This window comes from Trichomycterus rosablanca, unplaced genomic scaffold, assembly GCF_030014385.1.
Source record: "Trichomycterus rosablanca isolate fTriRos1 unplaced genomic scaffold, fTriRos1.hap1 scaffold_157, whole genome shotgun sequence".
NCBI lineage: Eukaryota > Metazoa > Chordata > Actinopteri > Siluriformes > Trichomycteridae > Trichomycterus > Trichomycterus rosablanca.
Window position 1 is genome coordinate 54,964 of NW_026946985.1, and position 17,825 is coordinate 72,788.

Genomic DNA, 17,825 nt, shown 5'->3' on the forward strand with positions numbered 1-17,825 from the left:
GTGTCCGAACCCACTGGGATAGACGCCGATTGACTTTTAATTCATTCAAAATGGGATTTCTCAGCTCTTGAGGCTGCTACAGCATAGATGTAGCAACGATTGGTCAGAAGAACAAACTTCAAGCTGTGCACTAACACTGGAAAATGTGCCGTTTCATCGGGTTTCTTATTTCCTTTTCTTAATGTCGATGCAGTTCCGAACATGCCCTGCAGAGGTCAGATCCTTAAGCCGGGAAGCAGCGACCATATGGTGCAAGGTTCCCGGATTAAGAGAATGCGGCCGATCTGACCCTAGTCTACACTCAGTCAAATAATCGGGAAAATTCGAAGAAACGTCGTAGGACCTCCAAAATCGCACAGGGCGTGCAGGTCCAACCTACCAGCGACATATCGGAGCCCCGCGGTCCCGCGTGGAAAGACGGCCGAGATACGGGCCCCCGACGCGTACGCGAGTAGGCCCAAAAAACCACGTTTCGGGGTCCCGCGGCGGAACCGTAGGACGTAGGCGCACCGAAACCGAGCACGTCGGAGGGGGCCCGGCCACGAGCGACATATCGGAGCCCCGTCACCGTGGTCCGAAAGGCGGCCGAGACACGGGCCCCGACGCGTACGCGAGTAGTCGTCAGGCCCCAGACGACGTGCGGAGGTCCCGCGAGGGAACCGGATGTCGTAGGCCCACCGGACCAGAGTACGACGGACCGCGCGTAGGCACGAGCGACATATCGGAGCCCCGTGACCCTGGTCCTAAAGGCGTCCGAGATACGGGAATAATTGGGAATTGGGTTGAAATTAGGTTTATTAAGCTTAGGGTTAGAGTAATTAGGGGTTGGGTTATGGTAAATAATTGGGGTAAGGTCATCGTTGAGATGAGTCTATTGAGGTTGGGGTTAGAATAATTAGGGATTAGGTTATGGTTAAGATTAGGCTTATTGAGGTTGGGGTTGGAATAATTAGAAATGAGGTTATGGTTAAGATTAGGTTTATTGAGGTTGGGGTTAGAGTAATTAGGGATTAGGTGATGGTTAAGATTAGGTTTATTGAGGTTGGGGTTAGAGTAATTAGGGATTAGGTGATGGTTAAGATTAGGTTATGGTTAAGATTAGGTTTATTGAGGTTGGGGTTAGAGTAATTAGGGATTAGGTAATGGTTAAGATTAGGTTTATTGAGGTTGGGGTTAGAGTAATTAGGGATTAGGTTATGGTTAAGATTAGGCTTATTGAGGTTGGGGTTGGAATAATTAGGAATGAGGTTATGGTTAAGATTAGGTTTATTGAGGTTGGGGTTAGAGTAATTAGGGATTAGGTAATGGTTAAGATTAGGTTTATTGAGGTTGGGGTTAGAGTAATTAGGGATTAGGTAATGGTTAAGATTAGGTTTATTGAGGTTGGGGTTAGAATAATTAGGGATTAGGTAATGGTTAAGATTAGGTTTATTGAGGTTGGGGTTAGAATAATTAGGGATTAGGTTATGGTTAAAATTAAGGAAACGTGGAACATAAAGGACAAGAGAACTGTCTGCAGCTACATAAACAGGCCCTAATTCAAACTTGGATCGATTTCTCAGCTCCTAAAGCTTGCTACAGAGATGTAGCCATGATTGGTTACAAGGGTTACAAGCTGTGCAATTATGCAGAAAATGTGCCCTTTCATTTGGGTTTCTTAATTTCATGTGGGGTTAGATGCAGTTCCTAACCTAAACAGCAGGTGCCAGCTTTCAGTAAGTCTGGGGTTAGCTTGGGGTTAGATGCAGTTCCTAACCTAAACAGCAGGTGCCACCTTGCAGTAAGTCTGGGGTTAGCTTGGGGTTAGGCCTTGGATTGGGGGCGTGGTTAGGGTTTTGCTCATAGGTTAAGAGTTAAAACCAGAGGCGGCATTCAAATTAGTGGCATTGAAATGAGACGTATGCTAATCTTTGCTCTCCTATTGGCTGGAGGTAGCAGTATGCAAATGTCTGCTCTCCTATTGGCCGTATGCAAATGTTTGGAATCCCATTGGTTGAAACTCAAACATGTCCTTTTTGCTGGTTTGTAATGTCAATGATGTGTGTTGTATTGTACCACAGGGACTTTTATTTCCTTGGGGATCAGTAAAGCATCCATCAATCCATGTGTATGTCTAACTATTTGCCTACCTTTTATTTATTTATTTCAGCAGGACATGATCCGAGTCAGACTTGGAGCAGAAGATCCGTCCGTGGCCGAGGTGGGCAGCACACGACCCACACATCCACGAGACCACGAACCTATGACACACAACACACACACAAAAAAAACAAAACAAAACATATGATAAGCACAAAAATGCAATAATCGTTCAAGAACACGAATGGTAACCCCTGGTATCAGAATGAGATTCATGGGCCGAGTACGTGGACACACACACACACACACACACACACAGACACAGACACAGACACACACACACACACACACACACACACACACACACACAGGCAATTGGCAGTGTGTGTAATGTTAAAAAATAACAATAAAAAATAAAGGAACAGAACAGTAAAGTACCTGAATCGATTGAACAAGATGTGAACAGTTCGGTTGACATTCTTCTGACTTATCAGGTAGCCAAGGTTTGGTATTTTTTGGAATACGAGCTGTTGAAAAACCTGAAATCATACTAAGTGATGTGGCATGACTATTCCAAAAGATGGCAGCAGAGGATCAAAAATGAGCGGTGCCTTAGGATTCCGTCAAGCCGGGAAGTCGAGGCTTCCCAGCTTAAGAGAGAGTACGCACCGAATAGGCCCAATTTAACCCTAGTCTATTCATATGTCACTCATTAATTTGTTAATGTATACATATCATTAATTCATCAATAATTCATGATGCACTCACTATCAGTCGATGTATTAATTCATTGTTAATAAACTGGTAGTTAGGTGTTAGTATATGTTTAGTTATGTACACATGTTGTAAAGTGTTTACCGTCGTGTTCTCAGCGCGCTTGGCTCTTTAAACTTCTCTACGGTGTGTATTCTTGGTTTGCTTGTGGCAAAAAATATTACACAAACGTCCATATCCATACCCAAACATCCTCGAGGACTTCATGTTGACTGTGGCGCCCTCAGGTGTCCCTCTTGTGGTATAACCTTTTTTTCCTTATTCCTTTTTTATTTCATTAATATTACATAGGATATCGATTTATTTTGGGGGTTTCCATTTTAAATTATGTTTTAGGTCAATCAATTATATTGTATAATTTATGGTCAAGGTGGTTAAGGTAGGTCAGGGTTAGAAATATATCTATTGAGGTCGAAGTTGAATTAATTGTAGGTAGGGTGGGTTGTAGTCAGTCTAGTTTTAATCTAAATTGGGGTTAGGATGATGGGTGATTAGATTGCGGTTAAAATTCAGTTTATTTGGGGTCAGGGCTAGGATGATCAAAGATTAGGTTGTAGTAGAGCTTCAGTGTATTGAATTTAAAGTACTTGGAAATTGGGTTGAAGTTGTAATTAGGTTTATTAAGGTTAGAGTTGATATAATTATGGACTGAACTATAATTGAAATTTCATTTATTGTGATTGGGGACAGTGTAAATGAAGGTTAGGTTCTAGTTGGAAGGTTTATTAGGATTAGGGTTAGAATAATTGGGAGTTGGGTTATGGTTGAAATGGAGTTTATTGTGGTTGGGGTTGGAATAATTGGGAATTGGGTTGAAATTAGGTTTATTAAGCTTAGGGTTAGAGTAATTAGGGGTTGGGTTATGGTAAATAATTGGGGTAAGGTCATCGTTGAGATGAGTCTATTGAGGTTGGGGTTAGAGTAATTAGGGATTAGGTTATGGTTAAGATTAGGCTTATTGAGGTTGGGGTTGGAATAATTAGGAATGAGGTTATGGTTAAGATTAGGTTTATTGAGGTTGGGGTTAGAGTAATTAGGGATTAGGTGATGGTTAAGATTAGGTTTATTGAGGTTGGGGTTAGAGTAATTAGGGATTAGGTGATGGTTAAGATTAGGTTTATTGAGGTTGGGGTTAGAGTAATTAGGGATTAGGTTATGGTTAAGATTAGGCTTATTGAGGTTGGGGTTGGAATAATTAGGAATGAGGTTATGGTTAAGATTAGGTTTATTGAGGTTGGGGTTAGAGTAATTAGGGATTAGGTGATGGTTAAGATTAGGTTTATTGAGGTTGGGGTTAGAGTAATTAGGGATTAGGTGATGGTTAAGATTAAGGAAACGTGGAACATAAAGGACAAGAGAACTGTCTGCAGCTACATAAACAGGCCCTAATTCAAACTTGGATCGATTTCTCAGCTCCTAAAGCTTGCTACAGAGATGTAGCCATGATTGGTTACAAGGGTTACAAGCTGTGCAATTATGCAGAAAATGTGCCCTTTCATTTGGGTTTCTTAATTTCATGTGGGGTTAGATGCAGTTCCTAACCTAAACAGCAGGTGCCAGCTTTCAGTAAGTCTGGGGTTAGCTTGGGGTTAGATGCAGTTCCTAACCTAAACAGCAGGTGCCAGCTTTCAGTAAGTCTGGGGTTAGCTTGGGGTTAGATGCAGTTCCTAACCTAAACAGCAGGTGCCAGCTTTCAGTAAGTCTGGGGTTAGCTTGGGGTTAGATGCAGTTCCTAACCTAAACAGCAGGTGCCAGCTTTCAGTAAGTCTGGGGTTAGCTTGGGGTTAGATGCAGTTCCTAACCTAAACAGCAGGTGCCAGCTTTCAGTAAGTCTGGGGTTAGCTTGGGGTTAGGCCTTGGATTGGGGGCGTGGTTAGGGTTTTGCTCATAGGTTAAGAGTTAAAACCAGAGGCGGCATTCAAATTAGTGGCATTGAAATGAGACGTATGCTAATCTTTGCTCTCCTATTGGCTGGAGGTAGCAGTATGCAAATGTCTGCTCTCCTATTGGCCGTATGCAAATGTTTGGAATCCCATTGGTTGAAACTCAAACATGTCCTTTTTGCTGGTTTGTAATGTCAATGATGTGTGTTGTATTGTACCACAGGGACTTTTATTTCCTTGGGGATCAGTAAAGCATCCATCAATCCATGTGTATGTCTAACTATTTGCCTACCTTTTATTTATTTATTTCAGCAGGACATGATCCGAGTCAGACTTGGAGCAGAAGATCCGTCCGTGGCCGAGGTGGGCAGCACACGACCCACACATCCACGAGACCACGAACCTATGACACACAACACACACACAAAAAAAACAAAACAAAACATATGATAAGCACAAAAATGCAATAATCGTTCAAGAACACGAATGGTAACCCCTGGTATCAGAATGAGATTCATGGGCCGAGTACGTGGACACACACACACACACACACACACACACAGACACAGACACAGACACACACACACACACACACACACACACACACACACACAGGCAATTGGCAGTGTGTGTAATGTTAAAAAATAACAATAAAAAATAAAGGAACAGAACAGTAAAGTACCTGAATCGATTGAACAAGATGTGAACAGTTCGGTTGACATTCTTCTGACTTATCAGGTAGCCAAGGTTTGGTATTTTTTGGAATACGAGCTGTTGAAAAACCTGAAATCATACTAAGTGATGTGGCATGACTATTCCAAAAGATGGCAGCAGAGGATCAAAAATGAGCGGTGCCTTAGGATTCCGTCAAGCCGGGAAGTCGAGGCTTCCCAGCTTAAGAGAGAGTACGCACCGAATAGGCCCAATTTAACCCTAGTCTATTCATATGTCACTCATTAATTTGTTAATGTATACATATCATTAATTCATCAATAATTCATGATGCACTCACTATCAGTCGATGTATTAATTCATTGTTAATAAACTGGTAGTTAGGTGTTAGTATATGTTTAGTTATGTACACATGTTGTAAAGTGTTTACCGTCGTGTTCTCAGCGCGCTTGGCTCTTTAAACTTCTCTACGGTGTGTATTCTTGGTTTGCTTGTGGCAAAAAATATTACACAAACGTCCATATCCATACCCAAACATCCTCGAGGACTTCATGTTGACTGTGGCGCCCTCAGGTGTCCCTCTTGTGGTATAACCTTTTTTTCCTTATTCCTTTTTTATTTCATTAATATTACATAGGATATCGATTTATTTTGGGGGTTTCCATTTTAAATTATGTTTTAGGTCAATCAATTATATTGTATAATTTATGGTCAAGGTGGTTAAGGTAGGTCAGGGTTAGAAATATATCTATTGAGGTCGAAGTTGAATTAATTGTAGGTAGGGTGGGTTGTAGTCAGTCTAGTTTTAATCTAAATTGGGGTTAGGATGATGGGTGATTAGATTGCGGTTAAAATTCAGTTTATTTGGGGTCAGGGCTAGGATGATCAAAGATTAGGTTGTAGTAGAGCTTCAGTGTATTGAATTTAAAGTACTTGGAAATTGGGTTGAAGTTGTAATTAGGTTTATTAAGGTTAGAGTTGATATAATTATGGACTGAACTATAATTGAAATTTCATTTATTGTGATTGGGGACAGTGTAAATGAAGGTTAGGTTCTAGTTGGAAGGTTTATTAGGATTAGGGTTAGAATAATTGGGAGTTGGGTTATGGTTGAAATGGAGTTTATTGTGGTTGGGGTTGGAATAATTGGGAATTGGGTTGAAATTAGGTTTATTAAGCTTAGGGTTAGAGTAATTAGGGGTTGGGTTATGGTAAATAATTGGGGTAAGGTCATCGTTGAGATGAGTCTATTGAGGTTGGGGTTAGAGTAATTAGGGATTAGGTTATGGTTAAGATTAGGCTTATTGAGGTTGGGGTTGGAATAATTAGGAATGAGGTTATGGTTAAGATTAGGTTTATTGAGGTTGGGGTTAGAGTAATTAGGGATTAGGTGATGGTTAAGATTAGGTTTATTGAGGTTGGGGTTAGAGTAATTAGGGATTAGGTGATGGTTAAGATTAGGTTTATTGAGGTTGGGGTTAGAGTAATTAGGGATTAGGTTATGGTTAAGATTAGGCTTATTGAGGTTGGGGTTAGGGTTAGGGTTAGGGTTAGGGTTAGGGTTAGGGTTAGGGTTAGGGTTAGGGTTAGGGTTAGGGCTAGTGACTATATCACGAAAATGTCATATTTAACATTGCCGGAGTGGCCGAGGTGGCTATGACAATTCTGACTACGGTGGTCACTAACTTTCCCATGTAAAAGAATAGGCTAGTGGTCGGACCATTGTGTTATGTACTGCCGCTGTAGATGGTGCATTTTTCCACTTTCTGGTGTGGTACACATAGGTGGGGACCATGAAATCGAGCTTCGGGTGACAGGTCGGTCTGGGGGGCGTGTCCGCATCACCGACCCGTCACCCGGACACTGACCCCGACATTTTGCGCCGACCGGTCCCGATCGCCCCAGGAGTCTGCGGTGTGGCCCCTGGGGGGCGGGGCCAGATGGCCAAACGGTCCCCGTCACACTTTAGCGATCCCTTCCCACGACGGGCCCCGGAGCGCACGGGGCGCGCCCGTGGGGCAGGGGGGGCCCCCCGCGGGGTCCCCGGGGGCCCCGGCCCGAGTCTCGGGCGGACCCCGTCCGATCGTCCCGGGACCCGGAGGGGGCGCCCGTCGTGCCGGGGCGCTCCGCCCCGAGGGGCCCCGGGGGCCCCCGGCGATCTCCGCCCGGGACGCGGTCCGATCGGCCCCGTAATCGGCGTGCGGCCAGGGCGCGGGCGTGTGAGGACGCCCGCGTCGGTCCCGTGTCTCTAGGACCTCCCCCCGGCTACTTCCGGTTCCCGCCCACTTAGGGGGCGGGGCTTCCGTCGGCCCGCCAGGGGCGTCCGGGGGGGCGCCCACACCCAGTACGGGCCCGGTACGTGCGACCCGAGTCCGGGGGGACCCCCGTGACCGTCCCCGGGGTGTGTGTGTGTGTGCGAAGGCCGAAGAACAGGCCCATAGGACCGTACGTGGAGAAATCGGTGAAAGATGCCTCCTTTTTACGAAGGGGGGGTGTTTTGGGGGTGGGGGGGTGGGGGGTTAGGGGGGGCACCCCCCTACTCGGGGGGGTTGGGGGGGGGGGAACCCCCCCCCACACTTTGGACTCCCCAGACAAACTGTTCCATATGTCCTAGGTCCTTGATATTTCACATGGAAACAGTGGGAAAGTGGACATGGATATCTCTTTATAGAAAGGTACAGGTGATGTGAGTATCAATGTGTGGGGTGAAACTCACAGATCATCCGTGTGGACACGGTGCCCCCCGCTGCAAGAAAGTGGAAGTGCACACATGTGTAGATGGAGGAGAAGCTGAGAAATAGGTGTTTTTTCCAGGGGGGCAGGGGGGGTCGGGGGGGTTAGGGGGGGTACCCCCCACACTTTGGACTCCCCAGACAAACTGTTCCATATGTCCTAGGTCATTGATATTTCACATGCAAACAGTGGAGAAGTGGACATGGACACCACATTATAGAAAGGTACAGATGATGTGAGTGAGTATAGACGTAAAAGCCATTGTTCCCAAAAAAATTACAAAGTCCAGATCGCTTACCATCCGGTGAACGTTCCCTCGTCGGGTCCCGGGCCCCAGGAAGGAAGGGAGGGCCCCTCTTCGATGACGCTTTGGTTATATTGTTCACTAACCACCCGGCCGAACTGCTCGACACGTCCTAGGTCACCTGTCGTCATTGATATCTTACACGCGGACAATAGAAAACTGCACATCGATGTGTCTTTATAGAAAGGTACAGAAGATGTGACTCACCACAGACGTAAAAGCCTGTATTCCCAAATCAATACGAGTCCGGGTCGCTTCCCATGCGGTGAACGTTCCCCTCGTCGGGTCCCGGGCCCCAGGAGGCGAGGGAGGGCCCGTCGTCGATGACGCTTTGGTTATATTGTTCACTAACCACCCGGACGAACTGCTCGATACGTCCTTCATCTGTCTCCTGTGGTCCGGTGAGAAAGACAGACGGACGGACGGACGGACAGACAGACAGACCCCTGACAGAAAGGGGCCAGATGCGGTCTATCCACGGGAGCCCGGACCCTCGGGCCCGGCGACAGAGCAGCCGTCTAGGACACGGCATGGAAAGGAACTTGTGATCTGGTGAACCTCCTCACAGATCATCCGTGTGGACACGGTGCCCCCCGCTGCAAGAAAGCGGAAGTGCACACATGTCTGAGATGCAGGAGAAGCTGAGAAATAGGTGTCTTCTCCAGGGGGGCAGGGGGGGGAACCCCCCCGACTCGGGGGGGTTGGGGGGGGGGAACCCCCCCCCACACTTTGGACTCCCCAGACAAACTGTTCCATATGTCCTAGGTCATTGATATGTCACATGCAAACAGTGGAAAAGTGGACACGGATATCTCTTTATAGAAAGGTACAGAAGATGTGAGCGAGTATCAACGTGTGGGGTGAACCTAGGGTGAATCTGTGGGGTGAACCTCCTCACAGATCATCCGTGTGGACACGGTGCCCCCCGCTGCAAGAAAAGCGGAGGAGAAGCTGAGGAGTCGGTGTTTTCTGGAGGAGGGGGGGGGGTCGGGGGTGGGTGGGGGGGGGGGGGGTTAGGGGGGGTACCCCCCTACTCGGGGGGGTTGGGGGGGGGGAACCCCCCCCCACACTTTGGACTCCCCAGACAAACTGTTCCATATGTCCTTCCTTCTGAGTGAGTAGTCTGTGTGTGAGAGTTGAGATAATAAGGCTTATAGTGGGTGGGAAACGGGCCTTTTTTCGAAAGGACGTCGTATCGGCACCGAAATCGGAGGGGGCGTAGAGGGGCGCGTCACGAGCGACATATCCGAGCCCCGCGGCCGTGGGCCCTTCCCGAGGCTACTTCCGGTTCCCGCCCACTCAGGGGGCGGGGCTCCGGACAGGGCGCGCTTCAGGCCCGGGGGGGCGCCCACGCCGAGTCCCGGCCCGATACGAGAGGTCCGGCCCGAAGGCTCTCTTTGGGACACTGGGTGTAGGACTCATAGTCTGGCAGAGGCATAAGAGTATGGGCTGTGTGTCAGAGTGTGTAAGAGAAAGGCGGTTTTCCGAAAGTGCTCGTAGGCCTACCGAAATCGGACGGTACGTGCGGGGCACGGGCACGGGCGGAGCCTCCGAGTCCCGCGGCCGGGGGCCGAGGGGCCGCCGAGATACGGGCCCCAGACGCGCGGCGTCTAGGGTCGGGCCCGGCGGAAGGGGAGGTCGTAGGCCCGCCGGAATCGGAGGGGGCGTAGGGGGGCGCGTCCCGAGCGACGATCCCGAGCCCCGCGGCCGTGGCTCGAGGGGCCGCCGAGATACGGGCCCCGGACGCGCGACGCCTAGGGTCGGTCCCGGCGGAAGGGGAGGTCGCCGGCACTCGGGAATCGGAGGGGGCGGGCGGGGTCAGGGCACGGGCGGAGCCTCCGGGTCCCGCGGCCGTGGGTCGAGGGGCCGCCGAGATACGGGCCCCAGACGCGCGGCGTCTACGGTCGGGCCCGGCGGAAGGGGAGGTCGCCGGCACTCGGGAATCGGAGGGGGCGTAGGGGGGCGCGTCCCGAGCGACACCCCGGAGCCCCGCGACCGTGGCTCGAGAGGCCTCCGAGACACGCCCGAAAAGAACGTACGGGGGTCCCGAGAGGGGAGCGGAGGTCGAGGGGACTCGGGAATCCGAGGGGGCGTAGGGGGGCGCGTCCCGAGCGACGCCCCCGAGCCCCGCGGCCGTGGCCCGAGAGGGCTCCGAGACACGGCCTCCCGGGCGGACGCGCGTAGGCCCGAAAAGCACGTACGGGGGTCCCGAGAGGGGAGCGGAGGGTCGAGGGGACTCGGGAATCGGAGGGTGCGTAGGGGGGCGCGTCCCGAGCGACGCTCCCGAGCCCCGCGGCCGTGGCTCGAGAGGGCTCCGAGACACGGCCTCCCAGGCGTACGCGCGTAGGCACAGGCCCGAAAACCACGTGCGGGGGTCCCGAGAGGGGAGCGGAGGTCGAGGGGACTCGGGAATCGGAGGGTGCGTAGGGGGGCGCGTCCCGAGCGACGCTCCCGAGCCCCGCGGCCGTGGCTCGAGAGGGCTCCGAGACACGGCCTCCCAGGCGTACGCGCGTAGGCACAGGCCCGAAAAGCACGTGCGGGGGTCCCGAGAGGGGAGCGGAGGTCGAGGGGACTCGGGAATCGGAGGGTGCGTAGGGGGGCGCGTCCCGAGCGACGCTCCCGAGCCCCGCGGCCGTGGCTCGAGAGGGCTCCGAGAAACGGCCTCCTAGGCGCGCGCGCGTAGGCCTAGGCCCGGAAAGCACGTACGGGGGTCCCGAGAGGGGAGCGTAGGTCGCCGGGACTCGGGAATCGGAGGGGGCGTAGGGGGGCGCGTCCCGAGCGACACCCCGGAGCCCCGCGACCGTGGCTCGAGAGGGCTCCGAGAAACGGCCTCCTAGGCGGACGCGCGTAGGCCTAGGCCCGCCGGGTCCGGACCAGAGTCACTAGGGTCAGGGGATATATCACTAAAGGTGATGACACACTAAAAGGTGTTTAACATTCGTTTTTTTCAATGTGTAGTGACTGTTTAACAGTGAGTTTGTGAGAGTGAGAGTGAGAGGGAGAGTGAGAGGGGGAGGGAGAGTGAGAGGGGGAGGGGAGCAGCAGCTCACAGGGCATTTTCAGCAGGCAGACAGAGTGAGGAGTTGAAAGCACTGAACTAGCATATTTAGATTGATACTTTTTCAATACTTTTCAACCCTGTGGATGAAATATTGATGAAATATCATATGTAAAGTGATGATCGACAAGTATTGCACATTGGATTGGGCCAGTGTAGCCATAACTTTGTCCAATGTGCAACACTTGTCACTCATCATCACTTCCTGTTAGATATTTCATCTATATTTCACGAGTGTCTCTCTAAAGTGCAATCTGAAGTGTGTCTACGCTTTCTATAAAGACATATCCATGTGCAGTTTTTTACTGTTTGCATGTGAAATATCAATGAGGACAAGTGACGTAGGACAGTCTGGGTGTGTGTCTCTCTCTCTCTCTGTCTCTCTCTCTCTCTCTCTCTCTCTCTCCCTCTCTCTCTCTCTCTGTCTCTCTCTCTCTCTCTCTGTCTCTCTCTCTCTCTCTCTCTCTCTCCCTCTCTCTCATCAACCCCCCACCTCTACGGTGCCACGGGGATCTGTACCCTACACATAAGCACGGCTCCGTCCGATCGTCAAACGGTCCGGTCGAAAGGCGCGTCCCGGCCCGGGCGTCGCCGTGCCGGAGTCCCGCGACTCTCCCGGGTCCCCCGTCCCTGTAAATCGATAAAAAACACTTCGGGTATCCGGGACGCTTCCACGAGATTTCCCCTAACCACCGAGAGGCGGTTCGACCCTAGGGTCAAACGCTTTGGTCAAAAGGCGTGTCCCGGCCCGGGCGTCGCCGTGCCAGAGTCCCGCGGCTCTCCCGGGTCCCCGGTCCCTGTAAATGGAGAAAAACCACTTTGGGTATCCGGGACGCTTCCGCGAGATTTCCCCTAACCACCGAGAGGCGGTTCGACCCTAGGGTCAAACGCTCTGGTCAAAAGGCGTGTCCCGGCCCGGGCGTCGCCGTGCCAGAGTCCCGCGGCTCTCCCGGGTCCCCGGTCCCTGTAAATGGAGAAAAACCACTTTGGGTATCCGGGACGCTTTCGCGAGATTTCCCCTAACCACCTACAGGGGTCAGTGGTAGCCTAGTGGGTAGAGCTTTGGGCTATCGACCGTAAGATTGGCGGTTCAAATCCCGGCTCTGCTACGTAGCCACTGTCGGGTCCTCGAGCGAGGCCCTTAACCCCGTCTGCTCCAGGGGCGCCCGTAAGTCGGCTGACCCTGCGCTCTGACCCCAGCTTCCGACACCAGCTGGGATATGCGAAAAGAAAGAATTTCATTGTACTGTACATCTGTCTATGTATATATATATATGACAAATAAAGGATATCTGTCTTTCTTTCTGTCTTTCTGTCTTTCTTTCTTTCTGTCTTTCTTTCTACAGGTCCATCCAAAAACGAAGCCCGGGCACTGGAGACCACGAGCCAGGTCTGGCACCGTAGTCGTGAACACTAGGGTTAGGGTCTATATCACCAAAGCGTCTCGGATACCCAAAGTGGTTTTTAGGGGCCAGGGGCCGAACCGAGGGCCCAGACGCGAAACGGAGACCTGCGAGAGGCTCCCCGTGCCGAGACGCACCATATGGCACAATTCCGTCCTTTTTGGCGCGAAACACTAAGTTAGGGTCTACATCACCAAAGCGTCTCGGATACCCGAAGTGGTTTTTAGGGGCCAGGGGCCGAACCGAGGGCCCAGACGCGAAACGGAGACCTGCGGGAGGCTCCCCGTGCCGAGACGCACCATATGGCAGGGTTCCGTCCTTTTTGGCGCAAAACACTAGGTTAGGGTCTATATCACCAAAGCGTCTCGGATACCCGAAGTGGTTTTTAGGGGCCAGGGGCCGAACCGAGGGCCCAGACGCAAAACGGAGACCTGCGGGAGGCTCCCCGTGCCGAGACGCACCGTATGGCACGGTCCCCCTGTCCTTTTGGCGCGGTCCTTTTCTGACCGTCTGAGGCCGTGTACAGGTCTGTGAGGGCCAGAAGTCTCGCTTGTCTGTCTGTCTGTCTGTCTGTCTGTCTGTCTGTCTGTCTGTCTGTGGGTGACCAAGTACTCTATTATTATTATTATTTAATTTTTTATTTATCTATTTATTACCAGTTTTAGATCATTTAATTCTGTGTTTGTATGATTTGTGTAAATCGTGTATTTATTTAAAGTATCCTCCTGGCCACCCAAGAAGGATGGGCCCTGCTGAGTCTGGTTCCTCTCAAGGTTTCTTCCTGTAATTTTCAGGGAGTTTCTCCTTGCCACACAGGGGTTTCTGTATCTGTCGGTCCTGGATTTTGTAAAGTTGCTTTGAGACAATGTCTGTTGTAAAAAGCGCTATATAAATAAAGTTGACTTGACTACTCCTCTTCCACCACGACTCACAAAGAAATTCTTACAGCGTGACTCCCTGGACATTGTTTTGCCCCCTCATTTGGTGAAAATTACGATGAAAATTACCAGACCTGCACAATCACTGGCCGACCGAAGACTTTTCGACACACACACACACACACAGACAGACCTTAAAACCTGGGGTTAGGGTCCGACGACACCCGGGCGATCCCATGACACCTCGGCCGCTCCCGAAATTCTCTTATCTCGGGAAGCTCGACCATATGGTGTGTGAGGACGGCTTGAATATCCCGATGACGACGCGGCGATCTCAACCCCTAACCGCTTCGAACAGGACCAGCGATGGCTCAGTTACCTTGGAAAAGCGATCTGATCACTACTCCTTCAAAAAGTCACTCGAGTCACTTCATGGATTACTTGACTTCAAAAGTAAGTAACTAGGGCTAGATCACAAGTCACACCACACGGAACATCTCAAAGACGTTCCTTTGCAATACCTTGTCATTGGGCTGCCAACCTGGGTGTGACTCCATGGAATCCCAGAACAAGCCAGTGTGAATGTATGGAAAACAAATGTCAAATTTCTCTCCAGAAATTATTTTTTTTTTCTTCTTTTTAACACAATCGATACACATCTAATCTAATCAAATATCAAATATCAAATTATCAGATTTAATAAATTGGGAAAAAAAACAACTGGCAAAAACATGGCCATATTGTGCACACTTTTCAATAACCGAACCATACATTACACAGTCGTCAAAGAAGAGCTCGACTTAAGACCTACCTTCGATTTCAAATCAGACACCCACTTTGGGTAGTTCATGTTAACGATGGGCCTTCTATTACGCCAACAAGATGAAATTGACAGCTAAATAACAATTCCCTACTCATTCGTCATTTTCTGTATGCCGTACACTGATCCCTGCTTCGAAAAGTAACTTGGTCACTTCATCGTGAGCAAATAGTTTATGAGAACGATAGGAAATTAGAACAGACACCTACCCTTTATCGATACTTACCATGAGATGGAGATGGGGGGTTAGAGTTACGATATACATTAGATTTCGGTGGTAACCTGTAGAAATAGAAAGATAAGTTCATAAATAATTAAAACATATAACTATCAAAGTAGTCGATGATAATAATAAGAATAAATTAAAACAAATACCTACCTTTCAAAAAAAACATTAATACCCTCTCCTCGTGAGCAAATAGTTCATAAGAACGATAGTCAATTACAACAGATACCTACCCTTTGTCAACACTTACCATGACATGGAGATGGGGGGTTAGAGTCACGATATAGTGGCTAGGGTGCCAAGTACGAGTACGGAATTCGATCACGTCGGTCCTGCTCCGTCAGGGGGTGAGGGTCCCCTTTGGGTAAGGTTTGACGTTTCGGTGATGTCAATACGCTTTGGCGATGTCAATACACTTTGGCGATCCCTCCCTACGCGGGTCCCCTGACACCCCCGGGCCGACCTGGCACCGCCCCCGTGCCCTGGGGCGCCCTATAGGGTGCGTTTTACCCTGGGGCACGTGCCGGGCTCTTTCCCTGCCTGCGCCCTCTGGGTTGAGTAAGGGTCCCTTGGGGTAAGGATGACATTTCGGTGATGTCAATACACTTTGGCGATGTCAATACACTTTTGCGATCCCTCCCTACGCGGGTCCCCTGACCCCCCCGGGCTTACCTGGCACCGCCCTTGTGCCCTGGGGCGCCCTATAGGGTGCGTTTTACCCTGGGGTCCGTGTTGGGCTGTTTCCCTGCCTGCACCCTCTGGGCTGAGTAAGGGTCCCTTGGGGTAAGGATGACATTTTGGTGATGTCAATACACTTTTGCGATCCCTCCCTATACGGGTCCCCCGACCCCCCGGGCTTACCTGGCACCGCCCTTGTGCCCTGGGGCGCCCTATAGGGTGCGTTTTACCCTGGGGTCCGTGTTGGGCTGTTTCCCTGCCTGCACCCTCTGGGCTGAGTAAGGGTCCCTTGGAATAAGGATGACATTTTGGTGATGTCAATACACTTTTGCGATCCCTCCCTATACGGGTCCCCCGACCCCCTGGGCTCGACCTGGCACCGCCCTCGTGCCCTGGGGCGCCCTATAGGGTGCGTTTTACCCTGGGGTCCGTGTTGGGCTGTTTCCCTGCCTGCACCCTCTGGGCTGAGTAAGGGTCCCTTGGGGTAAGGATGACATTTTGGTGATGTCAATACACTTTTGCGATCCCTCCCTATACGGGTCCCCCGACCCCCCGGGCTTACCTGGCACCGCCCTTGTGCCCTGGGGCGCCCTATAGGGTGCGTTTTACCCTGGGGTCCGTGCCGGGCTGTTTACCTGCCTGCGCCCTCTGGGTTGAGTAAGGGTCCCTTGGGGTAAGGATGACATTTTGGTGATGTCAATACACTTTTGCGATCCCTCCCTACCCGACGGCCGAGGTGGACGTCCCGTGTCCGCACGCCGCCCTCGTCGGTCCCGTCACGCGCTAGGGTCGGTTTTCCCCTACGCGTTCGGTCCACGGCCTCCGACCGGGAAGGCGACCGCGCCCTCACGTCGGGCTCGGCGAGACGGTGCGCTGGATGTGCTTTTCGAGGCACGTAGTGGCCCGGTTCAAGAGTTAGTTTTTTTAGGCCGTTTCGTCGTGACCGATGACCCTAGCACGGCCCCAGCGGGTCGGGGAGCGACTTTCGGGCCATTCCGAGCCGTCCGACCCAAAGTGTACCGGGGGCCCCCAGGGACAGTTTGGTGATGCCCATGACACCTCTGTGAGTTTTCGGGGAGGGAGACCCCTGGTGGACTTTACGACTTCGGGGGTTAGGGGACTTATCACCAAGTCGTACTGGGGTCGACGGGTCACACTGTCCAGTCCACCCTCAGTGCTTCGACACAGTGGCCGGAGTACGGAGCTGCAGCACTTCCATCTCGGGTTCGGGAGGGGATGGGCACCCCATCACATTTTTCAAAAATACTAGGGCCCTGGGGGGTCCACCCAAAGCAGGTCCTGTGTCTCTAGCGCCCCCAGTGACTTTTCCATAAATCTAGGAAAATTCCCTATGGGATTTCCCATTCATTTTTTGGAAACTTCAAACGCCTATAACTCGGCCCCCTTACGTCCTGCACGAAAGTCGCAAGAGGCAAAGTTGCTCGTCTCGGCCTCTAGTTTCAGAATCTGGTCTCAACGACCAAAGCGTACCGGTCACTAATTAGGGTTAGGGTTAGGGTTAGGGTTAGGTTAAGAGTTAAAACCAGAGGCGGCATTCAAATTAGTGGCATTGAAATGAGACGTATGCTAATCTTTGCTCTCCTATTGGCTGGAGGTAGCAGTATGCAAATGTCTGCTCTCCTATTGGCCGTATGCAAATGTTTGGAATCCCATTGGTTGAAACTCAAACATGTCCTTTTTGCTGGTTTGTAATGTCAATGATGTGTGTTGTATTGTACCACAGGGACTTTTATTTCCTTGGGGATCAGTAAAGCATCCATCAATCCATGTGTATGTCTAACTATTTGCCTACCTTTTATTTATTTATTTCAGCAGGACATGATCCGAGTCAGACTTGGAGCAGAAGATCCGTCCGTGGCCGAGGTGGGCAGCACACGACCCACACATCCACGAGACCACGAACCTATGACACACAACACACACACAAAAAAAACAAAACAAAACATATGATAAGCACAAAAATGCAATAATCGTTCAAGAACACGAATGGTAACCCCTGGTATCAGAATGAGATTCATGGGCCGAGTACGTGGACACACACACACACACACACACACACAGACACAGACACAGACACACACACACACACACACACACACACACAGGCAATTGGCAGTGTGTGTAATGTTAAAAAATAACAATAAAAAATAAAGGAACAGAACAGTAAAGTACCTGAATCGATTGAACAAGATGTGAACAGTTCGGTTGACATTCTTCTGACTTATCAGGTAGCCAAGGTTTGGTATTTTTTGGAATACGAGCTGTTGAAAAACCTGAAATCATACTAAGTGATGTG

The 17,825-nt window shown here is 50.6% G+C and overlaps 1 protein-coding gene across 1 annotated transcript; it reads right to left on the reverse strand.

Annotated features, from left to right (window-relative positions):
* Window positions 1–7,366: 7,366 nt before the first annotated feature.
* On the reverse strand, window positions 7,367–16,562 carry LOC134305888 (collagen alpha-1(I) chain-like). Its single transcript, XM_062990227.1, has 10 exons — window positions 16,529–16,562; window positions 16,233–16,390; window positions 12,393–12,467; window positions 12,226–12,300; window positions 12,059–12,133; window positions 9,952–11,110; window positions 9,728–9,850; window positions 8,937–9,041; window positions 8,440–8,566; window positions 7,367–7,673 (listed from the first exon to the last, which is right to left on the reverse strand). Exons 1-10 carry the CDS (start codon window positions 16,560–16,562, stop codon window positions 7,367–7,369), a joined length of 2,238 nt encoding a protein of 745 aa, XP_062846297.1.
* Between the last annotated feature and the right edge of the window lie 1,263 nt (window positions 16,563–17,825).